General features: G+C 44.6%; 1 protein-coding gene across 4 annotated transcripts; it reads right to left on the bottom strand.

Annotated features, from left to right (window-relative positions):
* Positions 1-158: 158 nt before the first annotated feature.
* On the bottom strand, positions 159-27678 carry LOC130594687 (ligand of Numb protein X 2-like). 4 transcript variants are annotated; one of them, XM_057400740.1, is made up of 10 exons: positions 27411-27678; positions 14658-15118; positions 11914-12140; positions 10335-10531; positions 8655-9023; positions 6176-6355; positions 4937-5111; positions 4552-4762; positions 1569-1727; positions 159-709 (listed from the first exon to the last, which is right to left on the bottom strand). In XM_057400740.1, the coding sequence occupies exons 2-10, from the start codon at positions 15056-15058 to the stop codon at positions 574-576; spliced, it is 2055 nt and encodes a 684-aa protein (XP_057256723.1). In that variant the 5' UTR covers positions 15059-15118; positions 27411-27678; the 3' UTR covers positions 159-573. The 4 variants fall into 4 exon arrangements, with proteins under 4 accessions (XP_057256723.1, XP_057256734.1, XP_057256744.1 ...); XM_057400751.1 differs by having other exon boundaries at positions 14658-15104; XM_057400761.1 differs by lacking the exon at positions 27411-27678 and adding an exon at positions 26949-27036.
* Between the last annotated feature and the right edge of the window lie 124 nt (positions 27679-27802).

Raw genomic sequence — 27802 nt, 5'->3', positions numbered from 1 at the left:
CACACTGACCTAGCAGCTCCTCAGCTACACGTTACCATTGGGTTTTTAATGTACAAACACATTCATTGGGTTTCAGTAACCTAAAAACATCGAGGCTGGGGGCTGCAGGAACTGCTCAGTTCGGTCCCCATCCTCACAGCTTTAGTAGTGGCTTTAAAAACATGTATAAAATGACTCTATGTTCAAGAATGGCAGCGAGATCAGGCAGCAGAACTAAACTAGCAGGGAAATGGGACAGTGGTGCCTGTCTAAACCTGTCCAAAATAGTAAATGGGAAGCAGAGCTCTAAAATTGAGGAAAACGCCTCAAAAGTGATTTGTAGAGAAATCCTGGACAGTGAGCTTGCTCTGCACCAATCCTAAAGAGCTACAACGGTTCAGATTAGCCTTGACTTGGAATCCAACAGCCAGGTTTGTAGATAACCTCAGCACAGTGAAGAAATGTTTCCTGCAAAAAGGAAGCTGAAAAGTCTTCCATGGCAGTAGCAAGAGCGCTGCATTCCTTGGGCTTGTCTGTTTAGCTTTGTGTGACGGCAGCTGATACCTGGAACTGGGGTGCGGGGTGGCTGAGCTTTCACACGAGGCTGCCTGGCCAGGACACCACAGTGAGCGTGACTTTGTTCCTTTGCTCCTTCAGCATGGGGATGAGTTCCGAGTTGCTCATTCCGATCGCAGGCACTCCATTTACTGCCACGATTTCATCTCCACACCTAGTGAGAGACAGGAAAATGCTTGTCAGGACTTAATTATTGCTAACACTGTGCCCAAGGACCACCAGGGTCATGGAGCCCACCCTCAGCCAAGATCATCAGCTCCTTGTAGGAGCAGCTTGTCACTTCTGAGTCAGAGGGTGAGGGAAAAGGACACTGCTGCTGCTCGAGGGACAGCAGTGACCGTCCCTGCTCAGCAGAGGAAGGAGTTATAGAAAACAAATTAGTGCTGATAAACACACTCATGGCCAAGGTCACTCCTACAGCTACGAGTGCAGTCGCTCAGGTGAAGTGCTCACGAGGCTCCAGCTCTGTACACAGAGGTTTTGGCATCCTGCTTGCTCTGCCTATCTCTGTGGTGCATCAAGCAGTTACACTGGGGTCAGCTGTGATGATGTGAGGGGCTGAAGGCAGCCCACTGCCTGCCTGGTGTCCAGTGGGGATAGCACAGGAGCCCAGCTGCCCTCAGTCCTCCCAGCAAGGATCTGACCCTGCCCTGGTCTTTAACACCATTTCCAGGTGAGCAAAGCCCAGCTCCCTACCCCACATCCCTTGCACGACAGCAGCCCTGCTTCTGTTTTTATAGTGCTGCACTTGTCTGAAATATCCCCTTTCTACTTTAATCCAACGACTCAGTTAAAACCTTTACAGCCTTTTAAAATACAACTGTTAATTCCTTTTAGTTGTACCTTTATAAAGAAACCAAACCAGTCATTAATACGGTACTAGGACTCTGGTACAATGCTGGTATCAGCATTAACTGCACAGATGAGTGTCTAAGAGTCACAAGTCATCAACCTTTAGCCCCTCAGTAAAACAGTGACCTAAGCAGCAGTGTCTCTGATGCAGACATACGTACTTGAGCTTCCTGTCTCGGAAGGCAGGTGTCCCAGGCACTATGGTTTTGATGAAGAATGGTTTGTTTCCTTTGCTTTCCTCAAAGCCCCCAACGATGCTGAAGCCCCAGCTCTCCAGGTTACCCTTGCTAAGGACGATATCTTGACAGCAGTGAAGGTAGCTGCAAAGAAAGACAGGCACAAGTGTGTGTCAAGGAAAACTGCCTGGCTGCAAATGTAGGTTTTCCCTTGTGGAAAGCTGTTACAGCCTCATGGCCATTTTATTGTTTTAAGGATTTAAGGCAACCCCTTTGCAGGGATAAGTTTCAAATCTGAGGATGTCAGTCCTTTGGAAATCCTCTCTCAGTATTGTCAGTGCTGGTTTAAGAGTTAACAGAAAATGACCATCCTCTGAAGGGGTTTGTGACCTGAAAGACCGATGAATTCTACTGATGAACATGCACAGTGGTAGAGACAAAACCAAACGGATCATGTACAGCAGCTATACCCATGCAATTCTGTATTCCATCTGTGAAGGCACACAGCAGCAATGCATTGCTGATGGAAATCAAAGGTGAGGTATGGTAGCTTTCCTTCTGCTAACCACCACACCAGGATAGGCGAGGTCTTCCCTGCAGGGGCTCACCCAGCAGTGTACAGTTAAGGCACGGGACACCTCACAGGCCACTCTCTGAACCCCAGCCACTGAGGAATGTTCTCAGCAAGCCTGGGGCTGCTGCAGCGCTGGGGCTACCCTGGCGAACGCGCTCTGTAAGTGCCAACGGCACTCGGTCCTTGAGTCTGTAGCACAAAGACACGCAGAGCCCTTGTGAGGCGTCTGGAAAGGTGTGGCAGGAGCCTGGGCAAGCCTCCCGTGTTCTCTGGCACACAGTGAGGTTGTGTTCTGGCACCCAGGAGCTGCCGCTGTGTGAAACTGCTGCTGCTCACCCCACAGAGGTGTTCCAGCAGTCGAACTTCTCCCAGTAAACGTTCTGGCCCCGAGGGCTTTGCCTGAGCTGTTTGCAGATGAGTTTCAGATTTCAAAGCCGCCTCGGTTACTTCTCAGTAGGAGAAAGATCCAATTATCTGCTTTCAAACTGTAATTTACTCTTGTGGGAGCTCTTCACACATGAACGCTGCAAGACCCAGCTCTACCTTACTGATGGCTCCGTGGTTTTCTTCTCCTGGTACCAACGCAAGTGTAAGGACACAGCTATGAGAGATGTGTGTAGCAGGCAGTGCACATAAATAGCCCAGAGATCAAGAGTGGTAAGTGCTGTGTCAGCATAGAACGCAACTAAAGCCCTTAGACACAGTCTCAGCCACACTGTGCACAGTTACCACTTCCAAGAGTCAATGGTTTTAAAGAGAAGGGATAAGTCCATCTGTAAACTTGGTATTTCTAGTGTCTGTAGGACTTGGTGTGCAATGAACTGGGACAACCCCTCCCTTCCAAACCAGTACTTTGAGATCTTGTTATACTACCAGTAGCTGGTATTGATTTAATGTAATACTATGAAGAACTCAAAGTTCCTGTGCTGTCTTCTGTGACATACACAGTCACGATGACAAACACTCAGCAGCAACAAGCAGTAGCATACAATTAACTTGCAACACTCACCAGCACCAATTCATAGCAAAGAATGGGGAAGGAGTTAAGTTACGAGGACAGCAGAGCTACCCACAGGTTCATTACAAGAGAAAAAATGCAAGAAAGATACCAGCCACTTGGTTCAGTACCAGTTGCCTGAGGTTAGATGGAAAATTACCACTACACACTGTCCCTTTCCAGAGCCAAATGAAGGAGGGCAGCATTAATACCAGCAGCAAAGGTGTTTGAAGCCCTGTATTAAATGGCACGTAATGTCACTATACTCTTGACATGAAGGCAGTGATCAGCCATCAAACACCAGCCGCTGTCTGAGGGTTCACACTCCGGTTTGGGCTGCCCCGGTGCAGCTCAGGGCTGGTTTGCACCAGGCCTTCACAGAACAGACAGGCTGCTTCCCTGGGAGAGCCTGGTAGGAGGGTGCAGAGTTCAAGCCAAGTTACAGTCACTGGAGACAAAAATCGACCTTCCTTGGGCTGTTTTGTTTAGCATTTGCAGGCTGCTAAGTAACACAAGAGTCACATAAGAGAGGCTTTGTTAGTGTGTCTTCTTTCAGGTGCCTCAAGAAACAAAGCTGTAAATAATCCAGGCATCCCACAGGAGGGTTTGGCTTTACTGTTCCACGTGCATCTCCACAATCCTCCTCCAGTCAGCTGGAATGACACAGGCTCTACCCCTCCCAGCTGAATGTGTATTAATGACACTGCAGCAGTGAGCAAACCAGAGGCTCCCCTCTCAGGAAGGGGACAGAAATCCAAGCTTTCAAAGCCCCAACTCTGCATCTGGAACTTTCCATGCTGCTAGTCAAATCTGTGCTCAGTCTGTGGTCCAAAGCTTAGCAGCAGGAAAACTCACCTATGCAGAATCATTTCTGCTTCATGCTAAAGATGACACAATTATGATAGCCAGAAAGAATGAGACTGAAAGAATGCCTGCCCTAATGGAGATGATCACATTAGAAACTATAAACTAGCACAGGTATCTGCTGGCTTCTGTTGTGTGATTGAGAAAGAGCCACAAAGCAATTCTGGTTAATGGTATTTTAGCAGGAGCTGTATCTACATTGACTATACATCAACTCAGTGCCAGAGATGCCAAAATCTCATGTTTTGTGTGTTCTCGTAGGAAAAAAGGGGTTTCAGGAACTTCTGAAGTACAATTACTGCCCAACAGAAGTGAGGGAATGATGTGTCACACCATGAAAGGCAGCAGAAGTTCCCTAAGCATCCATTATACAGTGATCTCATTAACAAAGAAAGCCTTCCCCTGCCTTAGAGCTCAATGAGAGCACCAGCAATGCTTCCAAGACAACCAACAAAGCAATTAGTTTCTAGTGTTTGGGTGAAAGTCAGCTCTGTGGCTGAACAGATCTCTGTACAGTCACCAAAAGCACGTACCTAGGCAACCCAAGCCACATGATCCAGAGGGGAGACCAGCTGAACCCTTGCTCCTTGATGTCCAGAGAGGGCTCTGGTGCATTCAGTGGAATGATTTCCAAGGCTTTCAGTACCACTGAGTGGGAAGCTGCATTAGATTTCAGTGCTGAGACAGCTTCGTAGTAGTTGAGATGAGTCAAATCAATGCCATTTATGCTCAGAAGTACATCTCCTGTTGATTAAATGATAGGATTATTACAGACCTTTTCTTGTGAAGCCCATTTCTCCCTCAAGGCTTATGTGGAATCCTGTTCCCAACCTCACTTTAGTGTCCAAGTCCAACCTTTACTGAAAAAACCCAAACACACCAGTTCCCAAAGGATAAAGGGTCCAGGAACCTCCTTACCTCGCTTGATTCTGCCATCCCTGAAGAGGCACCCAATGGGCTGCACACTCGTTACATATATAGGGAGCTTGTTTTTGTTATCCCTTCCACCTCCAATTGTTATTCCTAAGGATTCCTTTGGTTCCTTCTTTATTGCAACTGTCTTTTCGTGACTTGCGTATCCCTGAGGTAAATCCTACAAAGCAACGACAGTACAAAATACAGCTTCATTAACACAATTAACATGAGAAGCCCGGATCTGGAAGAAAATAACAGACCATTGTGTGTCTTTAATTCAGAACATTCCAGCAGTGCTGCTGGATTGCAAAGCCAGCTTCTCATGTACTTGCTCTGGGTGGAAATGCTACCCTGTGTTTCTAAAGTGACACCACCACATCAGAGGCACTGCTCTCCTGATGATCCCACATTCATTTGCAGTAGAGATGTTCACTCTGAGGAGAACAATTTTGCACTGAAGAACAAGCTATGAACTCATCTCGAGGCCATTCATTCTCAGCAATCAACCTCTCTGTGACTACTACTAAATGTTTAGGTTGCTGTGAAAGCAACACGTTAGCATGTGCTGTACAAGCAATATGTACATGATACTGTAGGATCTCAATCAAAGAGCCACATTCCAGCCATTTGTGATAGCTACTTACTAAACTCAGACACATTTAAACACAGAAGTCTAAGCAGTTATAAGCCAGTTTTCTCACTCAAATGGAAGCTGTAAATGTAGAGCAAATCTCTCTCGGTACCACAGACTGATGAGTCTCCTCTTGCTCATACTGTTTAATATGCCATCCTTTTTAATAAGGGATGGAGCCATAACACTGAGGTTACAGAAGCACTAGTGTAATTTGTGTAGTTTCTGCCTCTGTACTGTGAAGCTCCAAACCAGAAGCATAACTCAGTGTCATCATGCAACACCCTGAATGTTGTGTACTGGATGGATGTTGTGAAGCAAGTCCCAAGCCTCTCATGGATGGTAAATTCCTGTTGTCTTCCCAGGCAAGACAGGATTAAACACCAGTTCTGCATCGACATTAGAGACATTAGAAGAAATTTTGACTCCGTTTCCTAGTAGGTGACAAATACACAGTTCTCCAGTACCAAAAGCCACAGACCTGCTGCTTTTCAATAGCTGAAGAAGAACTGGAGCTACTGATCAATCTTCTATGATAAATGGCCATCACAGAGCAAACATGATAGATCTGTCAGACCACGAATGCTTTTGCTGTTACTTACGAACCTCACCTTCTGGTAGGTGGATTTCCGTCTGTAGTGATTCTGGTCTAGTCGCCTCCGATGGTGCACGGGGCTTCCCCCATTGCTGCTGCTGCTGCTGCTGTTTGATGTGCTGCCATCTTCTACCTGCTCTGGCAACTGGCTGCCTGGCTGCCTCAGGATCACAAAGTTCACTCTTGACTCAGTGGTCTGCCAGGAGAAACAAAGAGAGGGTGAATAAACTAGGATGACAAATACATTAGAAATTAGGGATGGCTCCTGTCATGTTCTTGGGGAGAGAGGAGGGTTGGCAATGGTTTCTACGGAGGGTCTGAAACAGGGCTGTGTGATGTGATGCAGTGTCTTCTGTGAAGAGGCACAGAATCCTGTGGTGAAAAGAAGAAAGGCATTAGCAGATGTTAGTCAGAAGGAGCAGGAGCAGAGGCTTTGCTCGTGCCTCCCTCCCCCACGAATGCCAACCAAGAGAAAGTGGAAAGGGATGAGTAGTTCCTCCACTTGAGTACAAATAACCAGACCAGCACATCGTGGTGTAATGCAGAACGAGCAGAGCCAGGACGCTGACTGGACCCAGGATGGATGACCACAATGTGAGTACTGGATGCTTTTTCTTTTATTACAAAGAACCTTGTTAAAGCTCCTTCCCTCCCAGTTTATGTACCACAGCCATTGTTCCACATCTCCCACCCATTTTTTTCCCAGAGCACCTGAAGACATGACCTTTTGTCTAAGATTGCTGCCAGTTAAACACTTAACCAGCTGCATGTCTGGCCTTGGCTGAACTGCAGGGAAAAGTAGTTGCTATTGTTACTGCTCTTCTCATTTGGGTTGTTCTTTCAGATAATCTGACAAAACCTCTTTGTGAAGGGCTCCACTGGGGTAAGGTGTGTGTGCTTGCTTGGGGCGTTTCCTGCAATAGATGGGAGAAGCCCAGTTGCCACTTTCCCTTCTTGACACAGGACCCTGTTTCCCTGGTGCTGCTACAGCATCCTGGCAGCACTGAATCCCTGGCTTTGGAAAAGGGATTACATCAACTGTTTGGGTCTTCTTCCTCTGAAAACTAGTAGAGTTTTGTTTTCTGAAACAGAACTTAAAAGTCTTTTGCCTCCAAAATCACTTCAGATAGAGTAAATCTTTTCCAGAGAAGCTGGCACGCATCCATGTCTTCATAACATATACTGTAAACATCACATCCTAAGATGGGGATTTGCCCTCCCCTTCAACCAGGAGTACCAGACTACATACAGTACTTACGGCTGTGCAGATATATATAGGTGTAAATGGTACTTTACAAGAGAGGAAGGACTCTCTTCTGCAAATGGTTTGCAATCAAAGTTAAAAATCACACTTAACCAAGAATTTAAATCAGCCCTCCGAGGAACAGATGATCTTGGAAGGACTGTCACAAGTTTTACACAAATATCACTCCAAAAGGAGTTCAACTCCCAAACCCATTGAAGCCAGTTCTGAGACTTTGGTTACTGGTTTCAGTGGGATGAAGGAGGAATTCCTCATATGGGAGTTACCTCTGCACATTACTACAGCAGCACTCGGGGGATGCAAACAATATTCCATAGAATGAAATCACATGTATAACATAAAAAAAGATCTCAGTACTAAAACTCTGCTCTTTTCTCCTATATCACTGCACTCCTCTGCTGATTACCAGGAAGAGGACTGGCTCTCCCTCACTGCTGACCTCAGATCCTTTCCGGGACATAAACAGTATGTGATGAGATGTATTGTGTCAGGATCCTTAGATAAAAACAGAAACTGGAGGTCACTGCCTAGGGAGATAAAGAATTTAAACTGATCTACATGATATCTGCTGCACACGTAGCAACCCTTAATCCTTAACCAAGATTCCTTGCCCACTCCTTTCACCAAAACACTTGGCATGCTGCAGCAGGAGCACATTCCTGTGGAAAGACCTCCTCTCTTCTACCCGTTTAGTATTTTAGACGGTTTTTAGCCTGGGGTGCCTTATTTCAAGACTCCCTTCCCAAATATAGGCAAAATGGGGAGAGGGCTTCAAATCAGCCGAAAGGTTGTGTTCCGTGCTGCCAGCCTATCACACATCCCCACACCACCTTCAGTTTGACTGTTTGAAGAGGAGAAGCTGTTCTAAGCATTCTGTCTCTGCTGCATGCATCTACACAGTGCATACAAATATTCACTCTGCAAGAGCAGCTCCAAACACCACCCCACAGAGGAGATCCCATTGCCTCAGCTGAACTGTGGTGCCACAAGCAACTGCCTGGCTTCAGAGTCAGAGGTGACTCACGATGGATTCCCACTCTCCACCTTTATCTTCATTTGGAAGCGGTGCTTCCCACACATCCGCAGGGAGGTCACTTTCCCAAAGAGACATTTCAGGGAATGCAGTTTGCTCTAGTGCTTTCTGTTAGCCCCTGGGTCAGAACAGGAGCCCTGCCATCAATGCAGGCAGCTGCAGTCATTAGCCATACAGCCTCACCATGTAATAAATTACCTGGATTATCTGTGCAGCAGCCTCAGGTGTTCCTTGCCTCAAATCCTGGCCATTTATTGAGAGGACTCTGTCATTCCGACTCAGCTTTCCGTTTTTGGCTGCCAAACCTCCCTCTAACAAATCTAGAATAAAAATCCCTGGCTCATCTGTCTTCCGGATCAGTTTGATCCCCAAGGGTTCGGATCGGTCTCTCTTTATCAAGGTCACATGGATCACTTCCCGGTTTGTAGCCGAAGAGGAATCCTGTTGTGCAGTCTTATTGGAAAAACCCTTCTCCTGCAGGACCATGAGGTGGAGAACAGGACCTGGGTGGCGCAGGAAGGAGACAGCTTGGCAGTGAGTCACGCTGCTGATGTTGACGCCATTCACCTAGAAAGACAAACAAACCGGAGTCACTAATCAGAACCTACATCATTTAGGCACTGTCCTCACTGTGGAACATCACAAAGTTGGAGACAGGATGCGCAACTCCCTGGGCAATGCTGCGACTGAAGCAGCTGCTTCTGGTGCACCTTAGAGAGCAGAGTTGTCTAAAACAGGATGCAGAAGAAAGCAGATGAAATGAGACCATAACTGATGGTGAACAGATGAGGAGAGGGACAAGACAGGCCAACTCAACCACTGAATCTGAAACTGCAAAACATTAAATCATTACAACCATCCCATGGCAATGCAGAACTGCTATCCCTTAACTTACAGCCTTCTACACATACTTGGAGGCAAGACTCTAACTGGAGAGTGGTCCATAGTCTACAGTCTTCTGGAATCATCAGTTTAATCATGCTTTTACCAAGGTACCTCTGAGAAGCTACTTTTTGCTTTGTCTGCTGTCAGAGAAAACTGTGCAGTCCTCTGTCAGGAGACTAATTGGGCTACTAAGTGTGGGGACCTGCCCTATTTACAGCCCAAACAAGACTTAGACATGTGAAATTCACCTGGATAAAAGAGAAGTTACTCTTGGTCTATATAAGAAATCATAGATTGTAAGAAACCAGAGATTGTATCGGCCTCTTGTGCACGTGGGGCTGCCCATCCTCACTGAAGTCCACAGCCCAGGAGGGTAATTAGGTCTTTATGGCTCCTCAAATGATGGGGCAGCCATACCCATAGCCAGGAGGTGGTAACAGTTCTCACTGTGTGTAGGCTTGCTGCTGCACACAAGCTTCTGTCCCCTTGCTTAGCCCACTGCCATGCAGCATGATGAACCTGGAAACTAAACCTGACCTTGGGTCAGCACCGTACGAGGCTGGTGCTCTTTATTACTCACAGTACATATCTGATGCTTACTTCAAATCGTAAGGTCTTAAACTGTAGACCTGCCCATTGAGAATATGCAGCTTAAGCAACATAGCAGAGCAAGCAATTACAGTACTTCCTAACTAGAGCAGAGTGCTCTGAAGGGAAATGGTGCTACTGGGTGAAACATACCAGATAGAACTCTTGTTTATCCAAAACACTCTAGATTTCAGAAAGCCATCACATATGCAAGGTAACTGCGAGTATGTCTGGAAAGAACCTTCAAAAGTCCACTCCTCACCCCCAGTGGATACACAATGCTGCTGACATAGAAGCCTGTCAGTGCTCAGCTGTAAAGATTCCTCAGTTTTTCTAGGAAACTCTGCTCCAGCACTCATCTCAAGCCAAGAGAAGCAATGGGACTACCAGTGGGGTTTTACAGACCTCCAGTATGTGGTCTCCAGGTGCTATTCTCCCATCTGCAGCGATGACAGAATCCCGCAGGACTTCCTGAACAACGATGTTCCCTAGTGGGGTGTCCTTACCCCCAACTATCCTCATCCCCAGCTCTTCTTCGGGGTCTTCTCGGTGAATTTCAACTGTAGTTGTTTCAGCCACAAGACTGGTTCTCTGAGGAAGGTCTGATTGGGGAAATTGAAGAGGAAAAACAACACATTAACAGAATTTCCCTCCACATAGCACCATGAGATTTGCAGCATTGGCAGGCTGTGTTCAAAGCAGCTGATGGAGGGAAAGCAGCTACCGGGACAGGAAAGAATAGGTCAGATTCAAAGCTTAAAAGGCCCCTGTTTCTTTACAGCTTCTCTAGAATGTTTCCCACCTTCTCCTAGCTTATGGTGAAGTTCAACTCTTCCATTATTAATTCTTGAGTTTTATTAAAGGGCATTCAATATGTTTCATTTACTATTTAGAGATTTATTTTGCTGTGGTGACAGCTGACCTACTAGAGGCATCCACATGACAAATGCCAGCTTCCACGATGCCCATTAGCAAAGGGGACTACTGGGCTGTAATTACTGCTCTGCCGCTGCAGTGACTTTACCACAGGCAGCTCACTGCAACTTCCCTCCTCTAATTTCCTTTCCTCCTCTTTTCCCATCCCCCCTGTCAAACAGGAGCAATGTTTACCTATTTCACAGCATGCTAAAGGTTAGGCAATGCTTCTCAAGACACTTTGAAGATGAAAGTTGTTGTTAGCAAGTTATATTAAATCTACCAGCACTGGAACATTACTGGCCCAACACTAATGAAGCCTGTCAGGGTGAAGTGCAATTGTCACATGGGACATGTAAAACCTGACCCAGGTTTACTTGGGGAAAAAGCCAACTGAGAAGTCAACTGACCCCTGTATTAACCCTGGCACAGGTTCCCAGCTCCAGCACCTGCACACTTGGAAACCCAGACTAGCTTTGAGATGTGGCACAGAGATTTCCATCTGCTGCCTTCTAAGAGGGGTTGAGACAAGCAGTTCTCTGCTGGAGATGGTTACTTTTATCTGAAAGGCTTTCATAACTATTAATCCCCCAAAACTAAGTTATGCTTTAAAACCCCCGCTTGCTGCACACCATCAGCGAGGTACTGACCACTCCAGGACACTGACTGTATACTTAAACTTCTTCACAAGATGAAGAAGAAGCTGGAACACTTCCTAATTATTATCTGGCTTCTGCAAGTGCTTTAAGTGCTCCATGTTCACAGGGACTGTCTTTGTTTCTGCAAAGAACACTGCGAGTATTCACTGCAGTCTAACAGAGATTCTCTGAACTGTTCCTTTGTGCTTGTGAGCAGATCCTGCCACACTCCTGCACATGAGTACATCTCCCCTCTGCTCAAGGACAAGCTGAGGAAAGAGATTACTTTGATGGCTAGCAATGGCTGAGTAGCACTGAGGCTCTCCAAGAACACTGGGGACACTTTAAAATCTAAATTGTCAGAGATAATTACTTCATTTTTATATTAGAAAATGTAATTATATCATTACACTTCTGTATCAAACTCTCACCTTCTTCAGTCTCCTCAAATGCTGGATTAACCAGCCCAGGCTCCACAGTCCCCAGTGATACCACAGCTGCTGCAGAGCTTTCTGCCACAAGTGAGGATCCTGCACTTGGTACCTCTGGGTCCTTGGGCGTGTTTGTCTCCACCCTGGCAGGAGGATCTTCCTTCCCTTTGGAATTGGGATTCTTTCTCCGCTGTAGTTCAGATTTGTATTTCTTGAAACCAGGACACCTGGAGGGAGATTGTCAGTGACAGTGAGTCTCTGCCTGCAAGGTTCACCCTGCACATGTGAGCTCTGACTGACAAAGGTTTGAAGAAGCATGTTCAAGATCCCATCAGCTGCAAGGCTTGTATCACTTGTACCAGCTTCAGAGAGGGTTTGGTATTTTACTACTTCCAAAATTATTACGCAAATTATTTTTAAAAGGAGAATGTAATAGCAATGGGAGTCTCCCCTACTAAATATTTACCGGGCAAACACTCACTGAAGAAAGCAATACCTGTTAAAATGCAAGCAAATACTTAGCTCTGACCTTTCAAAGATGCCTATGAATTGTATCTTTATGCAAAGGAAGTGGCTCAAGTTTCAAGCTCAGCCTTGAATTAGGCTTTGTTTTTAACAAACCAGTAACCTGCAAGAGCAGCAAAGCTTGTTTTCTCAGATGGCACTCCACCTCCCGTCCACCCAGGTGATGGCTCTGCTTGACCAGGAGCAATTTAGAGATACAATCCCACTAACTACTCCAAGAAGTAATTCTACATTCAACAAACTGTGCTCAGTCTGGCTGTGTTGTAGCTCAGCAAAAACAAGCTCTTTATCAAGAGTATTTACATATAAAAAAGGTGGCAGTGAGGAGGGTGATGAATGCAAAAGCATCACTTTTAGAGACATGAGTAGTATTGGGTGTTAACCAGAGTCACTTTTCAAATTAAAACCAACTATTTACATTCTGGCTAAACAAGTCTCATCCCAGTACTACTTCCTCTGGCTTATTCCTAGTCATTCATTCTCCAAGCAGTAAGATGACCCCAAAATTTAGAGACAGAATCTGACTGACCCACTTGTGCACATCCCTTCGAAGATGTCAAGAAAGAAATTCATTCTGCAAAGGGCACAGAAATCTCTCAAGAAAACAAGTTTCTAGGTGCTTCTTATTCCCTTAAGTTTCCTGCTACTAGTTAATCTCGCTTAAAACTAAAAACCAGGAACACCAAAATCCCAGTATAATTATACTCTCGTTTCCCCCATGTTTCAGTCCAACTATGCCCACAGCTGAGGTGATTTTTAGGTATCTCCCTGAGGAAGATACTAGGAACTATGAAATGTATAAGAGAATGACAGAGTTTCCAGACAAGTCTCTAACATAAACATTTAAAGGTGCCTCCCTTTTCTGTGTTTTAACTCCTGTGCCAGAGGGATTAACAAGTGACAGAAGTTTACTGATAGCAGGGGAGATTTACAGAGCAGAGAGGAAGGCCCAGCCCTGGTGTGGGTCACAGCCCCAGCTACACAACTAAGCAGCCCTGTCCCTGGAGCGTTCAGCCCTGCCTGATAACAAGCCAGCAGTGCCAAGAGATGGTTCTAGAAAAAGGAGATCACCAGATTTCACAGATGCACACGAGAATCTTTGAGCAACCTGCTCTAGTGGAAGGTGTCCCTGCCCCTGGCAGGGGGTTGGAACTGGAGGAGCTTTAAGGTCCCTTCCAACCCAAACCATTCTGTGATCTTCTGTCATTTCCACTGGCTCTAACACAAGCTCTCATATTGTGAGTACTGAAGACAAGCAAGAACCACAAGGCTATATCCTTGGCTGGAACTGCAAAGGTATCCTACGTGCAACTTCCCTGCGCAGTGGTTGCTGCAAAAAGCTGTGATGTTGCTGAAGGGAAACAAGCCTGTTGCATTTCTGGTTGCCCACTGACAACAGACACATTGCCAAGGAAGGTCTGCTTCCGCTTGCAGTACAGCTTGTACTTAGCTCCCTCTCTGCAATCATTAACTAGGTGGGAACAAGTGTTCTTCAAGCGCCATGGCAAGGGCTCTTTGTCACCTGCACTTTTTTTAAAGCAACACTATTCTGCCTGCCAACAGCCCAACCAGCAGTGGAAGCACCAAAGCATATCCCTGCTGCCAAGAGCAAGGTATAAAAAAGCTGTCTCCTTCTGCATAAGGGAGAAAGAAACAGTATTTTTCATTTGCTTCTCTTTCTCAGGAAAAGAGGAGATAATGGAATTATAAGTAGGTGATTCAGCAACTGCATAATGTGCAGCTTGGAGGGACTTACATTATTTGGATCAAAGAGTTATGTATTGCACATCTTAATTGGCCCAATTAAACTGGCACCACTGCACGATCCCTGCTCCCAAAGTGTTGATTTTGTGCCTGTCTTTCTGCTCTGTGCAAGTGAAACAAGAAGCAGCATGTTTGTAACAATTTTAGAGTCAAGTGCCCCAGATCAGGACACACAAATGTATATCCAGTTGATGGGTTTTGTGTCTGTGGACAGCTTGGAGGCCAGAACCTTGCCCTTTGCTCTGTGGCACATGTGAGCTTGCCTCCCTAGTGCATGCATGCACAATTACACTGTCTTCACCCACCCACTTCTCTGGCCTCACCCTCTATCATCTCCGGTGTCCCACCTTGCCCCAGTTGAAGAACTGTTCTGTGAATGGCTCTTTCTGGTCAGGAGCACAACAGACAGCTGGCATTATACAAGAAGCAATAAGATAATGTGAATGGGAACACACCTGTTTTGCAGATGAGCTTCTAGTTCACACCGCTGCATTGTTTGCTGACACTCAGCCTTGAAAGGGCAGAAGACAATCAGCTTATCCAACAGGTTTCGTACTAGAAGGCTGGACTTGTGGCACTGCTGGAAGGAGAGCTTCTTCCGATCCATAGGACAAAAGTTATACTCCTGCATGAAGTTCTCAAGGCACTTGAAACAGTACGTATGTCCACAAGGGGTGTCCATAGGCTGGAGTAGAGGCTGAAGGCAGATGTGGCAGATGAGTTCATCATCCACTTCATCCTGGAAGTTGTAGAGATGATTGTCCAGCAAGAGGTGGAACTGACCACATTCGCAGCAGAGTTCACTGACCTGGGAGACGTGTTCTTCTGCTGTGGGATCAGCCATGACAGCCAGCATCAGGCACTCAGCCCAGCAGCAAGGAGACTTGACTCGTAGTCACTGTCTGACAGAGGAGCTCTAATGAAAGGGAGAGAAAGACTTCCAGCAACTGTCCTCTGTGGATAGAGCCAATTAAACATTAAATTGTATTCCTGCCTTAACTTCCCCCTGGTATCTTCATGCCCTTAAGGTTCTTCCTTCCAGAGCACCCCTGTGAATGATCAACCCAAGGATCTGAGAATGTGAGGACATCATTCAGCAAAATGCTTCAGCACATCGATAAACTGAACCTTAAATTACTTTACACAGACCAGTGACACAGGCTGTATAAAACCCTGCCAAATGTATGAACTAGAAACCCGAGACAAAAGCTGCATGTTCTTGAGGGAGAACAGCCCAGGGAGAGAAGGGAAGGGAAAGAAAAGATAACCCAGGTTGTGGTTTTTAAACTGACAGTTTCTCTCTCTGGCTTTCCAGATCATACCGATTATTTTCAAGCTATGTATGGTGAAACATCAGTTTGGGGAGTTCTAGTTGTTGGATTTCTGTTTCAGGGTTTGGGGAGGGATGAGGAAAAAGAAGGGGAAGAAATTTCAAAAGAAACTTGAATCTAAAGCACATTTCCTTCCTTTCAAGCCCACTCCCTTCAAACAAGTTAATTTTAACAAACAATCCATTGTTCCCCACTCATCCATGCCTAAGTTCACCCATGGAAACAAATTTCCTATAAAAAGACTAAAGCTTCCTAAGTGGAAAAAACACAAAGAACTGTCCACATCAGTTTGCTGCAGTAACATTAAAGGAAGGTTTGAGCTTCAGCTTCTTACAGATATGGAGAACAGTATCCAAGTTCTTTACAGGTGCTGCTGTATTAAAATTAATAGGTATGCGTCCAGTCACATCCATTTTGAATCTCACCTATTGTAATTAAATACAGAATTCACTTGAGTTTGCTACAGGCACAGAGACTACTGCAGGAAGGAAGTTTTTAAGCAAGCAGTTATTTTAATGAAGTAAGAACTATGCTACTAGATAATGCTCTGTAATCCAGTAGTTGGGAGGTTTTGGGGGGGAATTGGGGGTGGTATTTTTTAAGTTGATGTAAATAGCCCTGGAGTCTTTTAAAACAAAAAGAATTGCAGAACTGTGATGAAATGGAAAATTTCTGACAGACGACATGGAAAATACCTGAAAACAATTGCTTTATCTGGAACAGGTAAAAGCCCAAGCAAGAGTGAACACTGGTCTGCACCAGTGCCTGGAGGACATGGCTGGCACACAGCAGCAGCACCTTTGGAGGAGGGTAGGCAAGAACAATAAGATAGCGAGAACGGCAAGAAAAAATTAGTCATGGGTTTCTAATAAAAGTCATACATCACTCCAATTAATCGTCAAGCACAAGTCAGCTATTTAATTAAAGGGATAACGTATCACCAACAGAATCAAGCCATTTACAGGCAAAGTTTTACCCAGCCATGGAAACTTGTTCACTTCAAAAGTACTGTCACAGTTCCAGGTGGGTACAGGGCATGAGTTGTTTCATCTCCTGCTACTGCAGTGCCAGAAAGCATCTTCCCCTTCAGGAAAGTGCTTGGGCTGGATGTACATACCCAGTTCTTCTGTTTGCACTTACTCTTTAACTCTTGCATGACTGACTGGTGCTCCCCAAAAGAGAAAGCACAGCTCACAGCCAGCACACAAGCAAATCAAAGCAGGGGTATAGCCTGTTCTTTGATACTTAGCTCCACACCCAAAACAGGCATCCCTACTGTCTGCCTTATAAAAAGTCTCCATTTGATCTTGAACTCTCTCACCAGCGAAAAGAAACCATTTCAACATCAGACAGTGAGTGATGTCACCTACCAATTCCAATCAATCAGCTCAGCACCAGCAGTTAAGGAATCATGGCGCTTCCAAGGCAAACATCTCCCAGTAAGAAATACTGGTGCTTCGGGTTGTAGTTATTTGCATAAAACTTTGGCAGGGGATGAAACAAATCCACTTTCTCAGCAAAAACAAACCCCACGGTAATTTTGCTGATAAACTACTTTTATATGGGATTTTTTTCAGATTATTTACCAAATTCATTCTCTTGCTCTCTGTGTTTAAAGGTTACACAAGATGAATCCCATTTATGACTAATTTCAAACCCCATGGAAGATAAAAGTATCACCACAATCTTGTTGCTTTTCTCTTCCCTGTAACCCTAAGCTGTTCTACCCTCTCACTTCTAGATCATCAAAACCAAGGGGTAAAGAGTCCATTCCAAAGCACCAAGGTAATTTTACTTTGCCGCCCCTGTCCTTTCACTAAGACAGACACTCCTGCAGACACCAGGGAACCTCAGCCCAGCACCTCTGTGATGAAACCCAGCCCACACCCTTCGGCAAGGCAGGAGCTGGTGAGCAGTGGGGAAGGCAGCAGGCTCCAACAAGCCTGCCGTTTGCTGGGTGATTCAGTCAGAAAGCAGATGTTCTGTAAGAGGAAAATTGCTAACATCTTATTCAGCAAAGATGACTACTTCAGCACAACAAGGAAGATCTGAAGTGTCTAGAAAATGTATTGTTTAAACGTAACAGGCATGGTTCACCCTCAGCTTAAGCAGACCAGTGTAACCTTGGCATTCTAGCTTTGAAGGGGAAGTTTGATATATACTCAATCTTATGCAGTTTCCATCAATTTTCAGTTACTTGTTTTAACCCCTAATGTCTTTGTGTTGTTCTTCTTGTCATATCTTTCCCCCTCTCCAGCTTCCTTCCAACAACGCCACCCTGAGTGCACATTCCCTGCTTCTGCCTTTCTCCATAGGATTGGGATCTCCCCCAAGGCCTCACACATGTTTCAGCTTCTACACAATGCACATATTACCAGAGAATCATAGCATCAAGATCTAGCTTGGTCCCTAGTTACTAATTGACTACATGAAAACATTAAAGCCTGACACAGACATATGTTACTGCTTTGATGGACTCTGATGTTGTAAAGCATAATGCAAGGAGTCTGAATTACTTAGAAAGTAACACACCCCATTCCTATACATGGAAATCCCTACTTCTTACCCTGTGTGTGCTAGAGGAAACATTTCTTTGGGATCACCTTTATCATTACTGTATTTAAATTAAAAAAACAGTTGGCTTTTCTTTTTTGAAGTAGGATTCCTTGTACTGCAACAAGAAAAGGCTTTAACATTTTGTTTAAAGTAAGACTTACCAGGCTATCTAATCTATTCTCCTGCCAAAGCAAGACTATTCCTGACAGTATTAGCACATTGCCTATCCTAGTTTTAATTCTGCTAGGGCACAGAGCCTCAGATATACACCCCCTCTGCACATCCACACCACTGTTAATAGCTCTAGTAAGGACCATGCTGAGAACCACACCCACGGCAAACTATTCAGCACCATTCCTGATAGGCAAATTATGTCCCATTCTCCAGAGCACCCTTATAAATGGAACCGATTAATTACTTCTACAGCTATTTGTAAAAGTTCCTTTAAAACAGCATAAATATCTAAGAGCTCTTTCCAACACTGTCCTTCTGTATGCTCCACAGTGGCTTAGAAGAAACTGTGGTACCTGGCTACTGTAAGAGCAGCATCGCTGCTTCCAACTTATCATTTGAAGTCTTGTCATTCCCCTTGCTCCTTGTAAGAAAGGAGCATTCCTTGCTCATTTTTTAAGGCATTTCACTCTGCCATTGTTAGTAGAGAGCACAAATTACAACACAACTCAGTCCACGCCTGTCTGCTCATACAAAGCCAGCACTGGTTACAAATCACTTTCAGTCATGAGCATATTTACCTTAATGACATCTCTTTGAGCTCTAACATTGATGCTATTCCCATTTAAAGACAGAAATAACATCACCAGAGGCTAAAATACAGACCCACGGAGGCATCAATTCATGGGAATTTAATGCTTTAGTATGCCTTCAAATATGATCTCAAGTGACCCAAGATCACATAGGAACCTCCTGGGGATAAAAAGAAAAACCAAGACTGTTTCTATTCACCAACTGATTTCTAAAACCACAAGTGTGGTGAGTGACCCAGAGCACATTCCACATTGGAAAATAAAGAAACATGCAGCCAGTCTGCAGTAAGGATACAAAACACAACAGATTAGGATGACTAGAGGAATGTCTCATGCTCTTCAGTTAAAAAAAAATCATTTAAAAGAAGGAGAAATCTGTCAAATGACTACTTCTTAATATTAACAAGCTACTTGTACCCTGGAAAATATTTTGGAAATACAACTGGTTTATGCTTTTATGCACCTGTAGGTTAACACTTATATGTTGGTACACTGTGTTACTGAAAACCCCAGTGTAAAAGTTGGCTTTGGGAGCAGGGCGCGTGCCCCACATCTACTGCTATGTAAGAGTTCACTGCAATAATTATGCCAGTTATTATATTTATAACTGCATTTCCCTGGGAGACTGGAAATGCAACATTCCAACTAAAGGCTAAACAATTCCTTAATTTTTATGGGGTGGACAAAGCCAGCCCATTCTGGATTAAGATGACGAAGGGCACACACCAGCAGGGCATTAACCCAAACCTCATCTGCTTACATAAAAACAAGGTGAAGATGGATTCTAATGCAGCAAACCCAGCGCTTTAGCAACAAACCATAAGAAGAAGAGGCAGGACTTCTGCTAAGCTGCCTTCAAACAGTTTTCACTCAGTTAAGAAGTTTTGTGTTTTACAGAATAGCATTATTTTTTCATCCTAGAGAAGTACACTGTGAAAGTGTTCCATAACAGGGTTTTTGCAGAGTCTTATTGCTATTTTGAATGAGGGCTTCACGTCCATGAAATGGGACAGGGTTTCTATCAAATGCAGTGTTTCACAACCACGAGTAACCTGTCCTTAGTTTACAGCAGCGGCACAGAAAATATTGTTGAAACAATAGAAGATTTCTAAAAGCAATACTTCATGTAGTTCAACTTTCACAAAAGCCACAATACCAAACCCAAGAGCAATTTCAGGTGGTGATATAAGAAGAGTTTCAGGTAGTCCCATTATCTTTCTCATTTTCTGATATTGCTGAAGATCAGGCCACTGAATATAAAAGCTTCTGTAACTGGTAAATTTATATATCTAAATTAAGAAGTAACCTTTCCCCTAATTGACTTTGCCTACAAGCAGAAGGGTTTCTAATAAGCCACCTCCAAGAGAAACTGCTCAGCACTTAGATGAACACCGACTGAGAAACTTTAGATCAAAGCTGCTTTACTGTACTCAGTATAAAGGAAGAATGTCAATTTCACAAATTTATATTAATCCTATTATTTATGCCTATTCTTTAACTATAAATCGGAAAATAAGTTTTATTCTAACTCCCTGGTGTTTCTGTGCTCGTTGGACAGTTTTGTGTTTGAACTGCTTGAACTCCTGGGCAAGCATCTGTTTTCTCAAGCAGAAAACAGAAAAACTACTTGTATTCTTGTCAATTATAATCAGAACTATTTTCCTGTTCTACTAGAAAAGCCTTATCATTCCAGGAAACCCTATGCTGAAAGATGTGCTAAAACGCTTGGTTGACTAACACTAGCCTAAGGAGTTCTCTCCTGAGCAACCCTTCCAACACCAGCTCTCCAGCATGGTACATGGATTCTGTGTTTAGCTCAACAGACTTCAAGACAGATTTGGTTTTTTAAGAAACCTCTTTTGGTGGTATATTTGAAAGTTCAGTATAAAAGCAAACCTTTTAGTTTTGTATTACAGCTTAAATGCAAACATACTCCTAATTTTAGGAGCTGACTTGAAAAATTAAGAAGCTGGCACTTAAAATTAATTTCTCTCCCTACCACATGCTCAGAGCATTTGCTTCTCATCTCTGTTAATGACACCACAGAACAGTAACTCTCTCACCAGGAAGACCCAGCATGCTAAAGTAGCAGGACAACACAAATGTAATTCCAACCATTAATCCCAATTCTTTCCACACAGTAGGAGATTCTGGTGTTATCATTCCATTAATTTTATCAGGGTAATAAGAACCAATAAATTTCTTCTCTCCTCCCTCCTTTGTAAGGAATTAAGTAGTGGTGTAAAATGTTCTCCACCTCCACTTCTCTCCCAAGGGGATTAAGCATTGGCTATATTTTAACATGCTGCTCTGGAAAACGGATGCATTAAGTGCTATCAAATAGAAGTGAAGACAAGTGCTGCAGAAAAAGCTGGTTTATTGATATTTTTCCCTGCTTTCTCACCTTTGCTAGATACTTCTGCTATATCCACCATCCTTTCCACACCCTGTCTTCAAACAAAGGTGCAAGCTGCTCTATTTATGCTCACAGGAATTCTTCTGTTGTACTACTCAAATCAATTTGTGTCTTCACAGAACTTGACTTAAAGACTCCTACAGAAGTTTCACCACTGGCAGCACACGTTGACTTTCTTTGTGTGTTCCTTGTATTTTTCTATTGTGTCTAATCACCTCTCTCTAGGAAATTAAATACCCCCACCTCCACCCTCACCTCAGCTCACCTACATCTTGAATTTGGCAGCTATCTGCAATTCCACCCCTAAAAATCAGTTTGATGTTTGTGGGAGAAGTGTTCTACAGACAAAGAAGGAAGGAATCCAATACTATAATTTAAGGATAAACGACCTAATCTGTAATTAATAACGAAAGCTTCTCTTGCAATTAAAGCAAAAAGCTAAAAAGCAAGACAAAAAGGGATTAAAGAGATTTGATGTTCAGATCTCGCCTCAACTACATATCTGGTAACACACCTACTTTCCAAAGAGTGGGGTTTGCTTTTGAGGACAGGAGATAAAGATCACGTGTCCACTGGCTATATACGAATACTAGATGCTCTTAGCACATCATGGTCTGCGTCTAGCTGTAAATTCCTTCTTTATAGCAAAAGTAGCACCACAGTATACAGAATCTGAAATAAGCATGTGCAGAGGCTTGTCTGGGGCAAAAGCCTCCATGACTACTCAGCCCTCATAGCTGTTACTCCTGAAGTAGCCTGATGAAAGCAAACCTGTAAATCATTGTTCAGTGATCTGGGTGTTGTATTTGTAATATAAATCAGACTCTTTCTTATCAGAGAATTTCTGAAGCACACAAAGGAAGAAGCAGACTGTGCATTATGTAACTGCATCGTTTTAAAAGTCATTGTTGGAATATCCTTACCAAGGCAGTCATCATCATACATATGTTAATGTGAGAAAGGGGAAAGAAGGGAAGAGAAAGACTTGCTTTTGGTAGACATACAGTATTTATATACCTCTAAGCCTTGCCTATCTTGTGCGAAAGTTCTACAAAGCTTTACCCTCTATCACACTCCATCAAGGGTTACTTTATAATTAATTAAAACTAACTTCAGTTTAAAGAAATTAACCTTGGCTATTCTCAACCTTAAGTATGAAACAATTCATCTTCCAGGTTAGTTAAAAAAAGACCAAACAAACACCACCTTTGCAAATACTGTGTTCTACATAACTTTACTACAAGCAATCCAGCGGCATGAAAGCCGAGTTTTGCACCTGGTGATGAAATCTTTCCTATCAACAGTCAGATACCTACAGTTGCTAACATCAGAAACATCAGATTAGAGCTTTGCTGCTGGATAAAGTAGCACAGAACTGTTCATTATCCACACCAAGGCAAACTCTGGTCTCAGTTACAGTTACAGCACTATGTTTTGTAATGGTGCTCTGTTTTGAGTTAGAGTTTAGCACAATCTATGTCAGCATCCCTTTATATCAATAGGCACTTGGATCTAAACTCTGCAAAATAAAACCAGTGGTCAGTAACAAAAATGCAGCACAGCTGAGTGTTATTCTAGAGGGACCATCAGATTTCCCCCAGTCCTGGCTCTGTTTTCTCAATGGCTCCAGACAGCCCCAGCCCATGCTTGATGCCAGCAGCAACAGCAGGGCCTATCACCCTAACACCCCAGACTTCCTTTCACAGGGTAAGAGGGCATTATATCAAAACCAGGGCAGAGTACTTTCCAGCCCAAGCTTGTTCCCACTAACTAAAAAAGCTCAATTAAAAGATAATTAAGTCTGTAATTCCCCTTAACATTCCATCGTGCCATCAGATCATGGTAAAGGGGAAAGAAAGAAAACAAGTTACCTCCATTTAAACAAAAAACCCCAACACTTAATCCCTTAGCCCACGTCTTCTCAAATAATTACTTTATGCAGCTCCCGAGGGTGGCATGCAGCTAAGTTTGAAGTCAGCTTAAAACTCCCACCGGTGCCTGTGGGCAGGCAGAGCTGCTGCAACCAGTAGCTGAAATACCCTTCACCACAGAAAGCAGCTTGTGAGTACTATAGAAGCAGTTAAAAGAAAACAAAAAAAGCTCTGGATTAAGAATTACATTCCCCCAGAGATTTACAGAACAGTAACCATGGCTCATTTTTAAAAGACCTGAGACACGTTTTGCTGCTAAAGACATCTGCATTACTGGTTCATAGGCTTAAGAACAGTTGCACATGTAATTTAAGATGCCTTTTCATCATACAGTTTCTCCTGGTGTATCTTGTTGACTTTAGTCTGAACTCTCACAACTAGGGGAAAACAAAACTGCAAGAGGCATTATTTGTTTTGTGGGTTGGCGTTTTTCTTTCCCAACCAAATCTTACCCTGATTTAAACCTGTGTCCAAGCCGGTGTCAGAAACAGGTCTTTAAGAACCATTGCTATCTTACCTTATTAGGCACATATTTACAGTATGTGTAAATTGATAGTTAATATTTTCTCTTGTTCTAAAAATAACCTTAAAATGGGTATGGCTGCCTGACCAGTTAAGAGAGCTGGAACAACTGACCAAAGTCCTTCCACTAGCCACAAATCAATGCAGCAACCACATTCTTCCTCAGCCACCCGTGATAAGTCATGGTTTCAGCAGGAATGGGGAAGCAATCTCCTTTCTCTGTTCAGTTTTCAGCCTGCTGAGGTTATGAGTAAAGTAGCCCCAGGTGTTAACCTCAAAGGGAACTCTTTTTTTATCCTAAGTACAAAAAGGCCCAAAAGACCCATTATGGTTATTTTTAGGTATCCTACTCGAAATAATCATAGGGCAATTTTTGTTCACTACCAATTGAGATCATGTCAAAGAGGATATCCTCAGATCTAAGTTTCCCAGGGCAGGGACTCTGCCAATTATTTCTTTCTTTTCTGTTCAGAGACCTGCAATAGTGCTTACTGGGTGAGAATCTGTCATTTATTGAGTCTAGGGGTGTGAGGTTAATAAGTTTGGGAACTTTACAAATAGGGCTGATCATGATTTACTGGAATTTCAACAACCACAACACAACTGATGTCACAGGGGAGCCCTTTAAACTCTCAGAGGAGCAGATCAAGTTTTATCTCAACTCCTTTTTAACTGTCAGAAAATCAGCTTTTAAAGAGAGTCTGCTCAGCTGCCTACAAAACTATGAGTTAAGGCCCAGGCAGAATAGACAAAGCCAGGCAACACGTTTTTTTAAATCCATAATCCCTTCCACTGCTTCCCTTCCAGAATATTCCAAATAAGGAAGACTACAGTCTTCAAACAAGATTTGCACAGACCCTCTAGACTCAGGGAATCACTGTATGTAAGTAAAACCAGCCTTTGCCTGTTAAGATGCTGACTGTCTTGTCAAATTCCTCCAGCTTTATTCCATTTCCCTCCTTCTAGCCTTAAGTGTATTTTCCTGGACCAGCATAGTAATTCTTATTACTCATGTACATCTAAATCCCCTCTAACACTTCAGATGGTCTGTGAGACACTGGCTCACGGGCAACTTCTTACCCAAAGCATCAGAAAAAGTTGCCAGATATTTTCATATTTTCAAATTCAATTTGTGTTGAGAAATTTCTAAGCCGAGAGCAACATTTTACGTGTTATAAATCAGGAAACATAAACCGATAAGGGACAGGACTGTCAAATGCAATTCCTAACAACTGTATGAACAGCAAGCACCACTGAAGTAAGCTGAGAAGGAAAAGCCAAACAAGAGGGTTTTGTATTAAACCAGCAAAACATACTCAGGCCTGTGAGTAAGATAACAGCTGCGACTACTCTGGCAAGATACACACAAGCAGAATGAAATGATGCAGCTTCATTTTCAAAGTTAAATCAATATAGCAGTTTAATGCAGAAAACATGAAATATATGGCAATGAACAAGGAAAAGAAACAAATTACAGCAGGGAGGTGCTTTGCGAACAACAGATATTTTATTCTGCAGTTATATTTATACTTTCAAGTTTATTCTTACTATACTATTAAGTCTAAGATCTCATAAACATGTTTAAATTCATCTATTAGCCACACTTCGGGAAGTACAGCATGACTATGGTTTACAAAACCATTAATTACAATTTCTAACTGCAGTTACTGGAATTGCCATCCAGGTAGCACTAATGTTACCCAGAATAATCCTCAACCTGTGTATCAGGTATCTTTGAACTTCATGGGTTTTTTTGGAGGTCATTTAGCTGCCAGGTCCCCTATGGAGCTGTTTCTTCCACCTCTTACAGCTCTCATTCCCCAGGCCATATGGTTGGGTTTGTTTCTTAACCCTTGCTCACTTCCCTCGCTATTCATTTGGTTATAAACTTTAACAGAAACTTGCCTTTCAGTAGATGAGGTTCCTTCTTACTGCTCACCACAGCTCCTTCCCTCCATTTCATTTCACTGGGGTTTTATGCTAGTGCATCTCCGTTATTTAAATTAGTTACGTATGCATCAAGCTTGCATACTAGAGCAGACACATAAATGAGGTGAATGAAGCAGGGCTGAGTTTTCCAACAGCTAGAAAACCCCATGAAAGGTTGGCCTCCTGTTTATCATTTCTCTGCTCCATCCTCAGCCATATGACCTCTTTGTTTTCCCCTCCACAAGCACTGGTGCTGTTCTGATTTCAGCTGGTTCAGGGAGCAAATCCCTTTGGGGGAGGGAATAAACATTACCACTGCCTTAGCCCCTCTCAGCAACAGACAGGCTACATCTGCTTAGTTATGTTGTAAAAGAGTTTGAGTATGTAACTTAAGAGGAAGATTTGTTTTGAAGGAGCCATGTGCACAATCTGCATTCTCTTTGTTGGAGAACTGCCAAAAGAGCTCTGGCCTTCAAGCATCAAGGACAAACGTCAGCGCCATCCCCCAAAGGCACAGCACACAACTGGCAATGCTGCGGGAGGATAACTACAGCTCTTTAAGCTACCCCACACCGCCCAAACCTTGTGCTGCTCCGGAGCCTCCAGAGCCTAAAGGATTAGACTGGACAACTCTGGGGCCGTGTGACAGTGACAGATACTTCCCTGGGGTGCCTGTTATCTCCACAGGCTTGTCTGGTGTGACCCTGCCCAGCTTACCCTTTGTACAGCACAGATCTCCCCTAACACTTATCTGCACTTGAGCTGGAATAATGTTTCCTATGGGGCATTTATACAGTCCTGGTCCTTTTGCCTTGGCTAAAAAACTGGAGCAGAAGCTGAAAGTATAACTCTCTTTTGCTTGGTAAGCGACAGGAATACTCACTTCCCTTTCCTTACCTTACCAAGGTAAAGCAGGACTAAACAAATAACTCAAGGAATTGAAAACCACCTTTTCAAGCATGGCTTAAAGCAAACTAAGCCTATAGTGCCACCGAAAGGGGCTGTCCCGCTCTCCCTGCCACCTCCTGCGCTGGCATCATCTGGCTGCTGCCTGTTCTGCTCACTTTCCATCGGACAGCAAGGCCAATGTCAGGAGCAAGGAGATGTCAAGTGCACACAACCAAGCAGCAGAGTGCGAAAGTCCTATAGGCTGCACACCACCTCACCCCGCTATAAACCCCTGATGAACAACTTCTGCATTCAACAGAGAGCATTCCGGTTGTGTAGTATCCCTTAAACATTTCTTCCCGAGCCTCTTACAGATCTCTTCATGTTTAACATCACCTGTATTTCTTACCTTTAAGGCATTTCCACAACATCCACATCGTCGCATTCCTCTGCCTTGCCTGTCATCTCAGCTTCTATTTATATGGTCTTTCCTGCATTAATCACCAGCATAGCACCAGAAACTTGACAACTTCGCACCTCACAACACGAGTTTTGCCCTATAGCTTCTCTCCGAGGCCAAACCGCCGAGTTCAGCGCAGGCCTGGGCAAGACCGACCCCTGAAGAGTTAATGGCTCCGGACGGGCGGGCAGCCTCCCCCTGCGCTGCCCGGCGCTTACCGCCCCGTACAGCGACAGAACATGTCCATCTGCTCCCCGGCCCAGCGCGGTCACGGCCGAGGAACCCTCAGCTGCGAGACCCGGGCGAGAGCTGCAGCCCTCAGCCGCTTCCTCAGCCCTCAGCCGCTTCCTCAGCCCTCCGCGGCCCCTCAGCGCCGCCGGGCACCCCTCGCCCCTCACACAACCCGCTCACCTGCCGGCGCCGCGGGCGGGACGCGGCTCGCTGGCCCGCGGGGAGGGGAAGGAGGAGGCGAGGGAAGCCCAGCGCCAACCCGGCCTGCGACAGCGGCGAGCGCGGCTCCTTCCACCAAGTTTCCGGGCGGGGAAGAAAGTCGAAACCTACGTGAGAGGAGGAGGCAGCGCAGCCGCCCAGGTGTCGCCCGGCACGGCACGGCCCGGCTCAGCTCGGCTCGGCCCTGCCCTCACCGCGCTCCCCTCCTCCTCCTCCTCGGGCCGCCCACACCCCGGAGCCCGGCTCCCGGCCCGCCAGGGGGCGCCGCGGCGGCCAGGGGCACGTTCCCGCCCTGGGCTTCCCGCTCGCCTCAGGGCCCGCCCGGGCCCCGCGGAGTCACCTCAGCCGGCGGC

This window comes from Pezoporus wallicus, unplaced genomic scaffold, assembly GCF_028554395.1.
Source record: "Pezoporus wallicus isolate ANWC-B61680 ecotype Strahan unplaced genomic scaffold, APGP_CSIRO_Pwel_v1 contig_8803, whole genome shotgun sequence".
Lineage (NCBI taxonomy): Eukaryota > Metazoa > Chordata > Aves > Psittaciformes > Psittacidae > Pezoporus > Pezoporus wallicus.
This window is presented reverse-complemented; position numbering and strand designations above follow the sequence as displayed.